At 39.4% G+C, this 19,720-nt stretch overlaps 1 protein-coding gene across 1 annotated transcript in view; it reads right to left on the bottom strand.

The window, feature by feature from the left end:
• LOC124595848 (phenoloxidase 1-like) overlaps positions 1-19,720 on the bottom strand; it is a 190,248-nt gene that overhangs the window by 150,281 nt on the left and 20,247 nt on the right. The window contains exon 4 of the mRNA XM_047134754.1: positions 15,199-15,388. Within this exon, the coding sequence (XP_046990710.1) occupies positions 15,199-15,388 (190 nt within the window). The remainder of the gene's footprint in view (positions 1-15,198; positions 15,389-19,720) is intronic.

The following is a 19,720-nucleotide window of genomic DNA, read 5'->3' on the forward strand; positions in this document are numbered from 1 at the left end:
CTGTTCACACACATCACCTGACTGTGTGGAGTGCAGCTGCACAAAATGACAAGCTACCATCCAGCGTCAAACAGCATGGTAGAGAGGCTCCACAGGACGCTAAAAGTCTCCTTAACTTGCCATGACATGAGAGTGACAGAGGCACTTCACCTGGTACTGCTCAGCCTACGAGTTACTCCCATGGAGGAAATCGGCGTTTCATCTGTTGACCTCATGTACGAGCAGTCATTGGCTATTCCAGGGGACTTTGTAGAGGAACCACTACTGCCACACGACCATTTGGCCCCACCACTGGTTTACGCGCACACATGGCTGGTCTCCGACTGCACGTGCTGACATGGCATGGCACAGGCAAAGTGTTTGTGCAAGCTGACCTGCAATGCTGCAGCGATGTCATGTTGCACACCAACGCCGCACAGCCACAGTGATTTGCATGGATAATAAATGAAAGACTACTTATGTGATTATTCTAATCTTATTTTTACAATCTTTCCATGAAAAAAACACAAGTGGGACGAGCGAAGTGGTAAGGACCATTTACATATTTCCCCATGAAAATTAGTTCTTGTATTCATTAGACATGTTTTTTGATGTCTGTCAACACATCTGTAGGAATTTTCCATGACTCACATATATTCATGGTCATCTATTGTTCATTGCTCAGAAGCGAGCTTTAAGAGTTATATGTGGACTGCACCCAAGAGACTCATGGAGAAACAGTTTTCAAAAACTTTAAAATATACATAACTGAAAACTATTAATGAGGCTTATCAAAAGTTAAACAATAGTGTACTGGCCGCATTAAATGTGTATATGGGGAGGGGGGTTGTGAAAAGTGAAAGTAAACAACTGGAACACACATGTGCACCTGTCGGCTACATCACTTACAGTAGACAGTACTGCACTTCCACCTCCTATTTTTTCAGCCAGTACGTTAACACTGAGGACAAAAAACGAAGAAAGAAAGAAAGCAGGTGAACCGTCACAACTCATACTACCAACTTGACTGTTAATCAGTTGTGCATGTTTATTCATGCATGTCAATTTGAGACTGAACATAAATCAAACAATGGAGAATCCAGGATGGAATGTAACAATATTACGAAAAGAAAAGTTGTTGCTCACCATATAGTGGAGATGCTGCATCAGATAGGCACAACAAAAAGATTTTCACATTTAAAACTTTCGGCCAATGGCCTTTGCCAACAATAGATACACATACGCACACACATGCTCATGCAAACGCAACTCACACACACAGCTGCAGTCTCAGGCAGGTTTTGTGTGTGTGTGTGTGTGTGTGTGTGTGTGTGTGTGTGTGTGTGTTTGTCTGTTGTTGACAAAGGCCATTGACTGAAAGCTGTAAGCGTGAAAATCTTTTTGTTGTGCCTATCTGTGACTCAGTATCTCCACTATATGGTAAGTAGCAACTTTCCTTCTCATAATATTGAGACTGAACATACTGATTTATGAGCAGACCTACTACTTCCTGTTTCTTTCAAACATTTTCTGACCTTCCTTCTAGCTTTGTAAATAGCTCTCTATGCAGGGTGGCTGGAAACAGTCCGAGAAGTTTGTAAGCATGTTGGAGGGTAGTTTGTACTGAGAAATAATTGTTAAGAAAAAATTTGCTATTTTGCACCATTTCTGAGTTAATTGGCATTGAAGTTAGTCATACAGGCCATTGCCTGCACAAATTCAAGTGGCCCCCCAGATACAATTAGTGTCAGTCATTCTCAGGACACAGATTTTAGTGCTTCAGACTGTTCAGCCTTTGACTTGAGTTCGATTCTTACTGCCATTCCATATCTAATTATTGTATTCCTCTCTTGTTTGGTTTATGAAACCAAATAATGAACACATTTGGTGACACCATCTCCAGCAGGCTGCTTGAATTTGTGTGTGTAATGGCCTGAATGGCTAACTTCAATGCTAGTTAACTCAGAAATGGCACAGCATATAAATTTTGTTCTTAACAATTATTTCTCAGCGCTACCTACCCTGCATCACCCTCACAATCTTTCTGGACTGTCCTGACCAACCATAGTGCCTACCATATATTTCTGTTATAACACTTTGATCCCAAGTTTTCACTTTCTCATTTTATACCTGTCTTAACTAGTTTTTCAATCACTCCTAGTGTCTCCCAACCATCTAGCCATGAATCCCTGCTCATTTCACTTCTGCCAATTTCAACAACCAATTGTAATAACTCTCCTTTGCCCTAACAAAACTCCAGTCACACAACCTCTTTCTGAAATACTGTCTAGCTCATGGTATCTCATCTAACGGTATTACCATTAAATTGCCTTATTGAGCTGTCACGCAGCCTACTACAAGAGCCTTCACCTCTTCCAATCCCATCAATCCCTCACCCTCACCTGTCTGGTCTTCCACAATCATGCAGTCCAAGTTCAAACCATGTCTGACAGCTTCTACTCATTTCACAAAATCCTTCTACTCTGTGATGACAACTTCCTAAACACCATCAATGAAATAGAAACTCTTGCCCTTCCATAGATGGAACAGATTTCCCAACAGTATCTGAGGAAGCTGTCCCAGCTGCTCCTATCTTATGCCCATATGGTATTACCAAAGCCAAGCAAGACCCTGCCATTCTGGTCCAACCCTCCCTTCCTCTCAATCAACACTTCATAATTCACCAACCACATGTTGCTGATTTACTTCACCTTCCACATCCCCAAAAAACTTCTTCCACTCTCCATAAAATACACTGCTCCTGAAAACACACTCCTTAATGCCATTGTCAAACTTTCTGCCAAAACTCTGACCCCTGCAGAGGTCTCAGTACTTTAGAGGCCTCACTTTTAGACCCAAGCCTAAGTTCAACCACATTGGACTTACAAATGTCCTTATTTCCTTTACTCATTCCGTTTGTGGAGACATTTCTTTGCCATGCACCTCATTGAAAATGGCCAACCACAACCTTACATAACAACCTTATTTAAAACAGTCCCAGCCTCCCTGCATCCATGATCCTCCTCTTCCACCCAGTCATCCCATGGTAATATATCAGGAATTACTCACATTCCTTTCCTAAATCCCTCCCCAGCGAGTCCAATATTACTCCTATGGAACACATAGCTATCCATTATGTGAAAACCAGTCCAGACCTTATCATCCTTTCTGCAGACAAAAATTCCACTGCAGTTCTCATGAATCCTAGTGGCTATGTCACTAAGAGTCTCCACCAATTTTTGCACACCTCAGTACACATATCTTATAACCGAGGTCCAAACCCAGACATCCAACATGGCCAGCAACCACTCAAGACCATAAGTCCATCACAAAACCTGGCTCCTGAATCCATCTCCTTCTCACATCAACAATCCCACATACTCCTACATTTTAAGTACTCCCCAAACTCTGTAAATCCAGCCACAAAGGTCTCCCTACTGGTTGTATCATTGTGAGTATGTACAATGCTACTGCAAAACAAAGCTCTGCCTTTGGTGACCAACACCTCAAAACTATTGTCCATAACCTCCCATCCTTGCTGGTCTTGTGGATGTGGTGTTCTTATACACCACTGTTCCTCATGGCTATGGCCTTGTGACCATGGAACACTACCTTTCTCAGTGGCTTCCTGATATGATATCAAGCCCACCACCGCTTTCCTAATCCTCCTAGTCAAACCACATCCTGACCCACATGTATTTCGTTTTTAAAGGCCAAATCTACAAACAGATCCATAGTACTGTCAGAAGTACTCACATACCACCATCCTATCCTGACATATTTATGAACTATCTGGAGAATCCTTCCTATGCAGTCAACTCCTAGAACCTCACATCTGGTTCAGATACACTGATGACATTTTCAGGTTCTGGATTCATGGCAAGGAAACCATTGGTCATTCCTCCATAACCTCAATGCCTACTCCTAAACCCACTTCACTCACTCCTTCTCAACTCAACAAACCACCTTCCTAGATATTCAGCTCACCTCTCAGATGGCTCCTTAAATACATCTATTCACATCAAGTGCACCAACCTCCATATTTTCCAGCAAAACTTAAGAAGCTTGTTAAATTATAAAGATGAGCTCCTGATATCACTACAGGATATTAAAAAATTTTAAGGTATTTCTTCAGACGTGCCATGCATAACAAGATGTCATTTACAAATCACAGAAATGGAATATATGCACCTAGATGAGTGCAGCTTAGAATCCGATTGCTATATCCATAGTTTCAACTGCAAACAACATTTAATCAATTTTTACATCTGACTTCTGTTTGCAGAAGCAGGTGTGGCTTGTTGATGGCAATGAATGTGAGGGCAGGGTTTGCAGTAGGCTAAGTTACAATGAATTCACTAGCAAGTTAGATATTGATGGAAAGAGTTGGTTATTGTCACTGATGGTGAAGCATTTTTACAGTAGTCTATCCATCACCAGTGAAACTAATGAAATATCAGTGACAAAAAAGAAGCAAAAGGTGAAACTGATAACCAATTTTAATGACGAATGGTGTAAGGTCTCCCCATGGCTTCACAAAGATGAAAATGATTAGCTATTCAGTCCAGTGTATTGTATGCCTCTCATAGTTTAGCATGATTCACTGAGGCAAAATTGACGTTAAAGACACACGTTAAAAATTCCAATTTTGTTCAATTTAAAAGTGTCATATGTGACGAAAAAATCCCAACTTTGGTTTAGAAAAACTTGGCAACCTTGGTTATGTGTGTGATATCATTCTCAATTGCATACTTGACATTACAGTCTCCATTAAGTATTATGCAGTGTTCTTTACCAAGATATTCCCCGAGGGAAACTGCATCAAATATGACACTGCTGAGCCTTACACTTGGCTCAAAACTGGTAGTTACTTGGTGTTATTACATAAGAGTTCTTTATGGATTTGTAAGTACTCCTCCCAAAACTAGTCCCAAGCAGAAGCACTTTTTTGGACTTTTTAGCCTTGACTCTTCCCCCCCTCCCCTATCTTGTCTGGCTATTCCATGAGTTGTCTGGACACTGTTTTCCACAGTCTGTTGAGCACTGAAGTTGATGGTTATGTCTAGACTGAAGCTAACCAACTTGCAGCATCATTACACTTCTTGCTGATTTGACACGTTTGACAGTACAGCCAGCTGTTCCCCCCCACCCCACCCCCCTTCCTTGCTCGCGCCCCTCTCTGTCTCCCTCTTCAACTCCCTAATATGGCAAAGCTTTGAGATGGTGTCCTGCTCAAAAGTTACCTATTTCAGAATACACACACACACACACACACACACACACACACACATTTTCAATAACTTGCCAGCAGCCATAAAAAGCTTAACAACCAATGAAATTCAGTTTAAGAGAAGCCTAAAGGATTTATTGGTGGCCAACTCCTTATACTCCATTGATGAATTTCTCAGTAAAACCAACTGATTTGTGTGTGTATATATAAGTACAATATAACTTCTGCACAATTTCAGTGCAGTAATGTGTTCATTGTAAATAATAAATAAGCGTGTGTGTGTGTGTGTGTGTGTGTGTGTGTGTGTGTGTGTGTGTGTGTAAGTACAATCTAACTTCTGCGCCAGTTCAGTGCAGTAATGTGTTCATTGTAAATAAGTATTTAGTAGTTCTATTACGCGCTTATTACCCTTCAAATAAATAAAAAACTTTTTTATTTTAAATTCAATCCATTAGTATTTGTAAAATGATTCTTTCATATAGCGTTCATTAAAAAATGATGACCATGCCACTGTGCTACTCATTCTCACATTTTGCAAATAAGTCTGTGCCATCATCTGAGCATGGAATTTAAGTTTTCAGTTCACATCAATGCACACCAAAATACGTATTTCTAAGCTCTATTGTTTAGCAAGTTCTTTTGGTGAAGGAAAAAGCATCTTATTTCAATCTGGTCGTTAAAGAGTAACACAGGTTTCCTGTGAGGCACAAGCATTTCACTGAATTCACAGTGACTTCTGGTATCAATTTTCGAATTTATTCATGATCTTATATGAGTCCATAGCTAAACTCAACCAGAAAATTAAAATGTTGATGGCCACACATGACATAAAATGTCTAATTTAATGTGTTTTGGAGGAACACATCTTCGTCATCAGAAATATCAAAACACAAGAAGAGAAAAAATTTAGGAACATTTTCAAAAACATGATAAACTTCAATTAACCTTTCCGTGAAAAAAAGGCTAGAATGAAACTACACCCAAAGAAAGAAAATTAATTCTTAAAACATGGGAGTTCTGGTACTGAAACTAAATAAATCACTTTTTCTGTGTGTTATGTGTTTGCTGGCAAATGAAATAGGAACAACTTGGAAGAAATGGGACCCCTAAAGGATTAAACAGAAAGTGAATGTATAACAACATATGCCAATCAATTTCCTCAATAGTTTCTTGTGCCATAACTCCCACTATTCAGATCACTGTTTAATTCTGCAGCCTACATTTTCGAGAGTCACATTTATTTTGGCCTTTGCCATTCTGTTTTTGCAGATGGAAAAGAGTAGACACCAAAAATTAATGACTCTGTCATCTAAAATCAAACAATGGAAAATCCAGGCTGGAATGTAGCAATACAAGAAAAGGAATGTTGCTACTCACCATATAGCAGAGATGCTGAGTTGCGATAGGCACAATAAAAAGATTCACACAATCATAGCTTTTGGCCACTAAGGCCTTTGTCAGCAGTAGACACACATACACACACGCACACACACACTCAGGCAAACACAACTTGCACACATGTCTGCAGTCCCAGAGAGCTGAAACTACACTGTGAGCAGCACCACCAGCACATGATGGGAGTGGCGACTGGGTGGGGGTAAGGAGGAGGCTGGGCCGGGGAGGGGGAGGGATAGTATGGTGGGAGTGGTGGACAATGAAGTGTTGCAGTTTAGACGGAGGGCAGGAGAGAATGTGCGGAGGGGGGAAGGGGTAAGTAGCAGAAAGGAGAGAAATAAAAAGAAATTAAAAGACTGGGTGTGGTGGTGAAATGACAGCTGTGTAGTGCTGGAATGGGAACAGGGAGGTGGCTGGATGGGTAAGGACAGTGACTAACGAAGGTTGAAGCCAGAAGGGTTACAGGAACATAGGGTGTATTGCAGGGAAAGTTCCCACCTGTGCAATTCAGAAAAGCTGGTGCTGGTGGGAAGGATCCATATGGCAGTCCCACCATAATATCCCTCCCCCTCCCTACCCCAGCCTCCTCCTTACCCCCACCCAGTCGCCACCCCCATCATGCACCGGTGCTGCTGCTCGCTGTGTAGTTCCAGCTCTCTGAGACTGCATATGTGTGTGCAAGTTGCGTTTGCGTGAGTGTGTGAGTGCGTGTGTGTATGTGTGTCTACTGCTGATTGTGTGAATCTTTTTATTGTGCCTATCGCGACTCAGCATCTCCGCTATATGGTGAGTAGCAACTTTCCTTCTCTATTATTGTGACTCTGCCATCTCTTATACTACAGACCAATCTTATCTACATGGGTTAGTAGATTCCTTTGCATTTTTCCTTCTTTTAATCTTAAACATTTTATTTTATTTAAAATTTGAGCTATTAACAAAATAACAACATCTGAAGCTATTTTTAATACCAATATATATGGTTTAACATCTTCTACAAATGAATTTTATTAACAACAGTCTTCTCATTCATAAATAGTGCCATACACAGTGTGTTTCTAATTTCCCCTAACAAATATCTAAGACATATCTAAAAACAAAGATGATGTGATTTACCAAACGAAAGCGCTGGCACGTCGATAGACACACAAACAAACACAAACATACACACAAAATTCAAGCTTTCACAACAAACTGTTGCCTCATCAGGAAAGAGGGAAGGAGAGGGAAGGATGAAAGGATGTGGGTTTTAAGGGAGAGGGTAAGGAGTCATTCCAATCCCGGGAGCGGAAAGACTTACCTTAGGGGGAAAAAAGGACGGGTATACACTCGCACACACACACATATCCATCCACACATATACAGACACAAGCAGACATATTTAAAGACAAAGAGTTTGGGCAGAGATGTCAGTCGAGGCGGAAGTGCAGAGGCAAAGATGTTGTTGAATGACAGGTGAGGTATGAGTAGCGGCAACTTGAAATTAGCGGAGATTGAGGCCTGGTGGATAACGGGAAGAGAGGATATATTGAAGAGCAAGTTCCCATCTCCGGAGTTCGGATAGGTTGGTGTTAGTGGGAAGTATCCAGATAACCCGGACGGTGTAACACTGTGCCAAGATGTGCTGGCCGTGCACCAAGGCATGTTTAGCCACAGGGTGATCCTCATTACCAACAAACACTGTCTGCCTGTGTCCATTCATGCGAATGGACAGTTTGTTGCTGGTCATTCCCACATAGAATGCGTCACAGTGAAGGCAGGTCAATTGGTAAATCACGTGGGTGCTTTCACACGTGGCTCTGCCTTTGATCGTGTACACCTTCCGGGTTACAGGACTGGAGTAGGTGGTGGTAGGAGGGTGCATGGGACAGATTTTACACTGGGGGCGGTTACAAGGGTAGGAGCCAGAGGGTAGGGAAGGTGGTTTGGGGATTTCATAGGGATGAACTAAGAGGTTACGAAGGTTAGGTGGACGGCGGAAAGACACTCTCGGTGGAGTGGGGAGGATTTCATGAAGGATGGATCTCATTTCAGGGTGTGATATTCGCTATTTTTGGCTTAATTAAAACAGCAAATTCAGCCAGAAGGCAAATACTTGTTTATAAAGAATGATTAATATATAATAAGGCGTCGCATGGCGACGGTGGAATTTTCTAGATAATGTAATTCGTCGTCTTTGGGCGGCAATATAAACAGAAAAGTACGGATGGATATGCGATCCTTCACTATTTTGTTCGCTGGAGAACAAATGAAGCCTTGAGCGCTAAAAAGACTTTTACTGTTTTTCTCGAGTAAGACGGACGCAGATTTGTGGCGGTCTGATCTAATTATTTTTACTAAATAAATAAAAACGTGTTCCGTCTAAGTTTTGAGTGAAGTGTAGGAAGAAGAACTGTTGTAACTTACCGTGACGACGCACGAGCGACTCAAAGAAGACAATGGCTATATAAAAGAGCGCTCAGTGGACATGATATGGACATAAAAATCTACCGTCATTGTAGTATTAAGCTTAAGGTACGATATATGTTTTAGTTATAATAAATATTTGTTCTGGGAATACTGAATCATTTACCAGTGCTCATTCCTATTATCTCCTCAGTATTATTTTCATTTTAATTATGCATTTTGCTAATATTACAGACTCCAAGATCAGCAGTCCAATGTGCGTGTTACATTGATAAAAAGAAAACTGTTTTATCGTCTTCTTGCATCAGCTTTAATATTGAATTTCTCTTTTGTGTGATGTTACAGTTGTTTTTGCGCCCTTAAGAACTTTCTGGTCCCTTAGGAAATTTTTTTGTCATAACAATAACTTCACAACCGGGTATGATCGTATCTACGATCATGAAGTAATTAGAAAGACGATAACGCAACTTCTTAATCAATAGCACGCTAGTTGTGACTGCCTCAAGCCACGCGAAACCGCAAGTAAAAACTATTCACATCTCATAATGCAATATTTTATGACAATGGTCAATCCATGATTCTTACGCCAATTGTGATTGATAAAACAGTTAGTTAAATCTCAATTTCCAACTTTCCATTGAATAGCAACATCACTTCTATTTTGTAACATCACAAGGGCAGGATTTGAGGAAGTCGTATCCCTGCTGGAGAGCCACATTCAGAGTCTGATCCAGTCCCGGAAAGTATCCTGTCACAAGTGGGGCACTTTTGTGTTTCTTCTGTGGGAGGTTCTGGGTTTGAGAGGATGAGGAAGTGGCTCTGGTTATTTGCTTCTGTACCAGGTCGGGAGGGTAGTTGCGGGATGCGATAGTAGGGGCCTTCTGTTACCTTGGGAAGACTGTATGATGGTGCCGATCAGACTAGCGGGTGTAAATAGTTCTGATTAAAGTGACATGAAAAGTGGTGACAATTGCAAGTTATGAAAAAAAATTTCAGGAAAGGAATCGAGTGCAAATAATGTAAATGGTGGTTTCATGAAAACTGTTGCAAAATAAACATAAAATTAAAAATTGTGGACTAATTGTGGTCATGTGATGTGTGTGTAACAGAAACGTGGGAAAAGAAGTATATAAACATTATCAGAGACAAGGATTCAATAATTGAAATGTTGCAAAATGATATTGAAGCACTACAAATAACATGTGCTGCTTTAGAACACAAATGCAAAATCCTGGGGAGCAGCAATAATTTAAAAGTGAATGAAAACAAATAACTCTAACTGTTAAGTCAAGTCAACCCAAGAAATGTGCTGCAGCAAAAAAAATAGAACATGACAACTCAGGTAAAAATAGTGTAAGAACAGCAGATGAGTACAAGTGTTCCAGGAATAGTCAAAACCCAAACAAAAAAAAGGTTGTGTCTGACAATGTTGAAGACAGCTCTGCAGTTTTAAAAATCACTAAAACAAACACAAAATCTCCAAAAAACAATTCTTCAGCCACGCAAAAACAAATAGATAATGGATTCAAATTAAAAATATTTGGAGACAACCATGCACGCAATGTTTCAAACTTTGCATCAAACTCTGCTGAGGAGAACGTGAGTGTATCAGCTGTTGTTAAGCCTAGAGCGACATTCGGAAATTTAACCAGCAATATACAAAAAAAAAAAAAAAAAAAAAAAAAAAAAAAAAAAAAAAAAAAAAAAAAAAAAAAAAAAAGTTGTTCTCATAGCAGTATCAAATGATGTTTGCTGCAACAAGGCCAGTGCATTTATAAGAAATCTGATCGTTATCTTGCAGTTGCTTTCAACTACAAATGTGATAGTAGTGAATTTACCTCTGAGATTTGTTTTAGCGGACTAGTCTTGTTTAAATAGTGAAATTTGATGAACAAATCAAAAATTACAACATTTTTGCTCCAAGTTTAAAAACTTCTTGACGTCAAAAGCTATGAAAACACTAGTTTCACAACGCATGTTCAACATTTAAATCTATCTGATAAAAAAGGACTTGCATCAGACATAAACAAAGCTGTTGACGTAACAATTCGTGAAAACAGCTGTGAAAACAGACTGGCTATTACCCTAAATCCCAACACGCAGGGAAACTAGTGGAAAGGGCCAACTCCAACTGGATTTGGTCCAATATAAACAGTCCAGAACAGGAGGAAATTCAAAGTGACAAACTAAAAGTACCATTAAGGCTCATGCACTTAAATATACAATATCTTAGAAATAAGTTCAATGTTTTGCAGACTTTTGTAAATGATCATTCACCTCATGTAGTTGTGTTAACTGAGCACGGACTGAAATCTGAGGAAATTATTTACTTTAAACTAGATGGCTATTTCCTAGGAAATAGCTACTGTAGACAGGATCTTAAAGGTGGAGATGTAGCAGTATTTGTTAGAGAGCAGCTCAAAGTGAATAAATTAAACAATCTAGATCTGTATAATAATGAAAGCTTGACTGAAGTGACAGACGTTGAACTCCATATCAAAGGTTGCGGAAAGGGCATGGTGAAACAGAAAATTATTGGGATTTATCATCCACCAAAATCAGAGGTAGGGCGTTTTATAGATATTTTCAGTAGAATAGTGGGACACTGTGACCCAAACGAGATAACAATACTTGGTGACTTGAATATAGAGGCAACATCTTGCAATAACCACAGCAGCAGGCTAATAGATACCCTTAAATCCTATAATCTTATGAATACAGTAAATTCAGATATAAGAGTAACTCAGTCAACTTTAGTAGAATAGACTACATAATACTAAGTAAAGAGGTAAAAGATACTATTAGATGCTGGAATGTGGACTTCCACTAAACAGGTGACAAATGTCAATTTGCAGGCTATGAACACACAAGCATCCAAGAAAGAACTCAGGTCGTAGAACATAAAAGAATGCTTAAAGAGAAAAACATTAATGATTTTAAAAGTAAACTAGCATCTGAGGAATGGCAATTAGTTCTTCAGCAAAGAGGGTCCAAATATAAATGGGCCAAATTTTATGATATTATTTTATAATATCTTAATTTTTGCTGCCCAGTGAAAGAAATCAAGATAGTAGTAACTCACAACCAAAATGTAAAAAACACCCGACTGACTCTTTCAGCTTACATGATTAAACTCAGGCAAAATATCGAGGACATAAGGGTGCTACATAAGTCAAGTAAATTGCAAATATGTAAGGATAAGTACAATCAAACTAGAAAACAATTTCAGGAACAGCTCTCAAATTTAAGAAAACAGATCCTAGATAAGGAAATAGCTCAGTCAACAAATATAGGGAAGACTTCATGGAATATAGTAAATAGATATCGCAAAGCCACCGCTAAGTTCGATGCTCAAATTGACAGAATCCAACATGAAGGAAACCATATTAATGATCCAGATAAAATCTGCAATACATTTAATGAATATTTTATATCTTCATCTGTGAATCCAGTTGATAACACAGGACTGACTCAGATGGTAAAGACTTACCCTAGGCTGGAAACTGGTTTTGAATTCAAGGAAGTGTGTGTGGAGGAAATAGGAAAAATAATAAATAACTTAAAGAATAAGACCTCATCTAGCTGGAATGGACTGAGTAGTATTATAATTAAAAATGCAATAAGGATTTAGTTGGAATAATTACCCATATGATCAACAGTAGTATCATGGAGCACACATTTCCAAATATATTGAAGAAAAGTACAGTTAAACCCGTGCATAAAAAAGGATCAAGAGAAGAGCTGTCAAACTTCAGGCCCATATCACTAATAGCAATTTTCAGTAAAATATTTTAAATTGTTTTGTTGACATAATATATTGATTATTTCACAAAGAATAATTTACTAGCAGAAACACAGCATGACTTCAGAAAACATCACAGTACCATTACAGCAATTGCCAAATTTCTTCACAAGGTGTATTATGCCCTGGATGAAGGAATACAGACAGCAGGGATATTTCTAGACCTTACCAATGCATTTGACTCTGTGAACCATGAGTTACTACTAAGCAAGCTGGAAACTTACAATATAAATGCCACATGCATACAACTACTGATCATTTATCTAACCAATTGTAAGCAGTGTCCTAAGCTGAGTTATGAAATTAATGGTCAGATCAAACATTTCTAATCCAGCTATGAAACAGCAAAACAAGGTGTACCCCAGAGCTCCGTATTGGGCCCTTTCCTTTTCCTGCTCTACATTAACGATTTAGAGGCAGATGATAGCTCACTTTTGTTCTTTTGCAAACAAACTAATGACTTGACATTGGCTGCAACTGATGGCTTAAGTCAAATAACTACTTACTTCCATGATCAATTAGCAAATCCCAGCTATTACCATTTGAACTTGGTAATTCAGACCAAACTTGTATTGATAATGTAATTGGCATCAAAAAAGTAGACACTAACAAATGTAAATTTTTGGGGATATGCCTAGACAAAAATCTTAGATGAGTAGACCATATCAAATTTGTATGCAACAAAATCAGCAGTTCAGTGCACTTAATTAGCAAACTATCAAAATTAGTCTCTGAACAAACATTAAAAACTGCTTATTATGGGACAATATTTGCATATATTAATTATGGAATAGAGGTATGCTGCAGACACATGAACAGAATCCTAACAGAAAAGAGCAATCAGGACCATGCATCGACTAGGATACAGAGATTCGTGAAGGGGAACCTTCGTACAACACAAATATCTAACAGTATATTCTTTGTGGACTATAAAAATAATGAAATTAAGTGCTCTAATGTGCATACCCATAACACAAGACAAAAAGATTGCTTCTTCATAAACAGAACCAAACTAAAGACAACAGATCATAGTCCTTGGATTTATGGTCAGATATGGTTTAACAAACTTTCAAGTGCTATAAGATGCCACAGAGGTAAAGTATTCAAAAGGGAATTAAAATCACTCTTAACTCTCAAATGTTTGTACTCACTGAATGAATACAGATATTAAAACTAGCTATTCTCACATGTTGGCCTAACTCTTCTATCTATATGGTATACTGGTGGTGGTGGTTAGTGTTTAACATCCCATCGACAACGAGGTCATTAGAGACGGAGCGCAAGCTCGGGTTAGGGAAGGATTGGGAAGGAAATCGGCCATGCCCTTCCAAAGGAACCATCTTGGCATTTGCCTGAAACGATTTAGCAAAATCATGGAAAACCTAAATCAGGATGGCCGGAGACGGGATTGAACCGTCGTCCTCCCGAATGCGAGTCCAGTGTGCTAACCACTGTGCCACCTTGCTCGGTATGGTGTACTATTCTGAGGTGACTGTAATACATATTATTTTTGTAACAACATGCTGTAAATTCAGATACCTATACTATGTAACAACTGTATGTTGCATTATGAAATACTGTACCATATATTTCCAAGTGCATCTTGTACATGTGAATTGCAAATTCCTACTGTTTGTACAAAATTTGTATAAAATGCTATGACATTTGCAAAAGTCACCACTTGGTGACTATATGCAAAAAAAGATAATAAATAAATAAATAAACATCCAAAAGCCCAGGAGATAGTAATAAGAATTTCAGAACTGTTTCTATCAAACAGTCAAAAATCTGGGATGAAATAACAACAGTATGAATTGGGGTAGATAGCTATTTACAACATAGAGAAGGCACTGAATGGCAGACAGTCACATTTGAAAGTACATCTAAAGTTAACTAAGCTATCAGACAGAGTCCTTATTCAGATTTAGAAAAACACACACACATTCATAAGTGAACAACTGACACACATGTGTGGGTAGCAATCTGTCCTAATTCAAAATGCCCAGTTTGGTATCTACACCTAAATCAACTTAACAAACTGTCATCCTACATTCAAATGAATTTTCTCTTTGAACCTGGATTATTTTCTATCATTTGATAATTATGAGAGTATCTTCTACATATCAGAGATCTTTCTAAGGGTACATTAAAGTTGTTTCTCATTGTATCAATGGTGCAAATTCACATGTGCATGGATATGTTGATCATGTAGACAAAACACAATAATGAATGTAAATAAGGTCTCAAAAACGTCTTACATTTTTTAATGCACATAATACATATAAGAAAATTTCAACAAATAGCAAGACATTAGTTTGTGTAATTTGTTGGCCTTTGCAGGAAATGTGGTTTATTAAATAGCTTGTAAATAACTAAAAATATACATTACCTAAGAAAATTTCCATAAGCTGTGTCGCACATTTTTGGTGCTTTGGTAAAAAAATAGAGAAAGTTGCTTTCCAATCAAGATCCATGGCAGTACTTATATCCGGCAAGGTTATTGGTTTAATATCAACTTCTTCCACACCAACAGTTAAATCAGACCTATCAATTAGTTCCAAACCTTGAAATCGATCTGTCTGTAACAAACATAAAATTATTATTATTTAATGCCAGTGGTAACGTACATGTGTGCACAAGATCTGCTTCCATGTGTGAAGGCATGTGTTATTCATTTGCTGAGGAAGGCTTTGGCTGAAAGCTCTAATGAGTAACAGAATTTTTGCTGTGCCTGTCAGCAACTCAACAAGTCGTCTTTACAGTGAGCAGCAATCTTATCCTTTTCCTGATAGGTTAGGGTCACTTGCAGATCTTTTTACCAGACACTAATTGTATTCAAATCTCCCTCCATTTCATGAAAAATTTCTAAAGTTGTAGCCTTCCTGTAGACAGAGCAACACTTTTTGGGGGATCTTTAAATAGCATCTCTGATTTGTATTGGCACCTTTGCATCTATAGCTAATGGTGTTATGTAACTTACATGATGTGTATTTCTTCCTTCCTTTCTTGGGACCTTATTCCTGCTCTACAAGGGGTAGGCCGTGTTACTATTGATTTGGCAATGTTAGTTACAGAGGATGGCCAGATGTCCTTCCTGCTGCCACCACAAACCCTCCGGGACTGAATTAGTGTACCCCAGCTGTCTGTGTCTAGTGTAAGCCATGGAATAGTGCAACCATTTTCAAATGCCTGCAAGTCATGTAACAGAGGCAGCCTGGTATTCACCTAGCGAGATGTGGGATACCGCCTAAAAGCCACATCCAGGCTGGCCGGCATACCGGCCCCCATCATTAATCCACCGGGTGGATTCGATCCATGGTTGACGAGCCTACCCGAGTACAGAAAGCAGTGCATTGGTGCGCTTGGCTAACCAATCAGATATTCCATGATCTGTATGTATTGTGTAAAATAAAGTTATATGTTGACTGACACTATATCACTTACTAATAGTTCCCACACATTTTCTGGTGCTGAAACCCAGGAAAAGTGCCATGGACAGTACCTTTTGGAATCTGGGATGTCTACAGTAATATGAGATGACTTACACATTAATTCTGAGGGTCTAAACAATGGACTTCCTTCATGTGTAACACATAGCACATGCTCTTAGCTAAGTTACTTAAGCATTATGATGTGACCACAAGCAGTACTTCCAAAAGTTGCTGACATCAATATTTCATTTTGACAGTATGTCATCATTGTATTACTTGTTAAATAGAGAAAATCTGCTGCTGAAATTTGTCACAGACTTCAGTGTGCCTTTGGAGAGTTCTTCATGGGCATGAGCTGTGTTAGGAGATGGGTGAAACATTTCAAAGATGGAAACATGAATATCCATGATGAGCCTAGTAGTGGTTGCCCTTGAACTACCTCCAAGGAAGGCAACATGGAAAGAGATAATCAGCTCATTAGAGAAGACAGGCATGTCACAGTGAATGAAATCACTGCAAAACTTGCAGTATGACATTGTGCAACGGAAAAAATAATTCAAATCTTAGGTTATTAAAAAGTTTTGCCCAGTGGGTTCCACATTTATTGACCAAAGACCATAAACTTCAAGAAAGAGCCATCACCTGAAACTTTCTTTAGAGATTTCAAAATAAAAATGATCGTTTTTTATGAGTATTGTGATTCCACCATTATGAGTTTGAAGTAAAACACTAGAAAATGGAATGTTGTCACTTAGATTCGCCACTGAAGAAGAAAATTAAGGCAGTGTCATCTGATGAGAAAGTATTCAGCACTGACAAACCATAAATGCTGTCTGCTACAGCCAAGCACTTCTGAAGCTCCATCATGCAATGCACAGCACCCCCCTCCCCCCGCCCTCTGAGGAAGTAGATTATCCAGCAACAGGATAACTCACATCCTCACACTACTCATGTCACTGTGGGGAATATGAGAACATTCGAGTGGAAGACTCCTCCACAGCCTCCACCCTCCAACTATCATCTTTTTGATTCTGTTAACGAAAATGTGCAAGGCCATTGTAACAAGATGGTGGAGAATATTTGCCAGACAGTGCATCAGTGTCTTTGGGAAGTTGGAAATGAGTTGTATCATAAGGTTATTTTCATACGTGCAAAAATATTGGGAAAATATAGGCAAAGATATGGGAACTATGTTGAAAAGTGGCAGAAAGTATGTAGATTAAGATAAAAATAAATAAATAAAAAATAAAAATTTTAAAAATTATTGCTCATTACTTTCAGTATGGCCCTCATATCAACTTATATGACCTTTTTGGACATATCCTAGTCATTGGAATAATATTGTACTTGTGTAGTACAGGGTTGAAGAATAGTTATTAAATTACATTCCAGAGTATGAATGACCTCTAGTGAGGAATTTTTACATTAAGGCTTATGAAGTGTAACCACCTGTTAGCAATATTGCAATTATAACTAAACATGAGCAAAAATTATCTCTAAATTCAAACAATGGAAACTCCAGATTGGAATATCAACAATATGAAAAGGATAGGTTGCTACTCGCTGTAAAGATGATATGTTGAGTTGGTGACAGGAACAACAGAAAGACTGTTACACATTATAGCTTTCAACTACAATCTTATTCGGCAAAGATCACCCAAACATGTTCACACAAGTAAGCACACCTCATGCACATGAGTGCTATGACCAGCAGCTTCAACAGGAATGCAACTGTCATCTGAATATCAATCTAGAGGGGTGGGGAATGGGGAGAAATAGCAGAGTACAGGTGGAGAGATAGATGAGCACTGTTTGATGGGGTGTGCGTGGACTAGAGACTGCCAAGTGCAGTATCAGGAGATGAGGTACGGGGAAAAAGCGGAAAACAGAAAAGGAGAGGAGCGGAAAATGACAGGAGCAGGGAAGGGAAAGCACAGGTGGGCACACTGGCATTGGTGGCACACAAAGAGGGTGAGCGAATGTGAAAAGGGAGGAGATGATAGGACAAAGGGGTGGAAACTGCTGGGTGGAAGGTGTAGGGACAGAAGGTTATCATACTGTAGATTGAGGCTGGGTGGATGGATGGATTGGCCAGGTCTTGCACCTGAATCTTCCACAGGGCAAGGGGTTGGGATTGGGAATGGGAACATCCTAGTTCATCCCTTTACCATCTTCATCCTCCCCTTCACCACCAGCTTTTCTGAGCTGTGCAGATGGGAGTTATCCTCACAACACATTCTTCACTACCAAAATTATCTTAGCCTCAGCCTACTGTCCCCACACCCTCCAACCAACAGTTTCTGCTCCCTTGTCCTATTACCTCCTCTCTTTTCACATTTCCTGAACCTTTCTGAGTGCCATCCTCTGTAAAGGTACCCCCCCCCCCCAAATCCTTTCCCCTTCCTTGCCCCTCTCCTTTTCTGCTACCCTGCTTTTCTGTTCCCCTCCTTTTCCCCCTCCACCCCCACTCCCCCCTCCACACATTTTTTCCTCACACTTACACACTTACCTCTCAATGCTGCACCTGGCAATCTCTAGTCCCTGCATGTCCTGCCAGAAAGTGCTCTTCTCCCCCCCCCCCCAACCCCCCCCCCCCCCTCTGACCCCAACTGTATATTCTGCTATCCTACCCCCTCTCTGCCCCACTCCAGACTGCTATTCAGGTGACAGTCACATTCCATTCAGAGCTGCTGGTGGTAGTGTGCATGTGTGTGTGTGAGGTGTATTTGCTTGCATGAATATGCATGTGTTTTCTTTGCAGAAGAGGGTTTTGGTCAAAAGGTATAATGTGTGTCATGCTTGTCTTCAACTCAAGGTATCATCTTTATGCTGAGTAGCAATCTATCTCTCTAATTTGAAATGTAAACAAAGAACATAACATTCCGATGCTATGTGCTTCTTTAATCAAATTAATTTGATGATTTCTTGCCAGACAATGAGATAGAATATGTTAGCAGTTGATTGCAGAAAACTTTTTCTAGTTTAATAACCTTGGGCGCTACAGTCTGGAGCCAAGCAACCGCTACGCTCGCAGGTTCAAATCCTGCCTCGGGCATGGATGTGTATGATGTCCTTAGGTTAGTTAGGTTTAATTAGTTCTAAGTTCTAGGTGACTGATGACCTCAGAAGTTAAGTCGCATAGTGCTCAGAACTATTTGAACCAATACACTTGGACAGTACTAATCCAGACTAACTTGACAAAGTGGAAACTATAACATCTGATTTCCTAAATTTTATTAACTTAACATTTATTGAATGCAATAAGCACATCCAGGATGTACAGGCACTATGGGAGAGCTTAAAGGCTTATGATTCATTCTTAGTTCCAAAGATACTTCATGCTTTCTCAGAAAACATGTGTCAACATTGATAATTCATATGGAGAGAAAATGATTGTCAGAGGGGAATATCCTGAAACTGATGGAATTCTTGTTATAAGAGGTAGATGGGGTCTTGATGGTGCCAAAGATCTGTGGGGAA

Source organism: Schistocerca americana, chromosome 2 (genome assembly GCF_021461395.2).
Source record: "Schistocerca americana isolate TAMUIC-IGC-003095 chromosome 2, iqSchAmer2.1, whole genome shotgun sequence".
Lineage (NCBI taxonomy): Eukaryota > Metazoa > Arthropoda > Insecta > Orthoptera > Acrididae > Schistocerca > Schistocerca americana.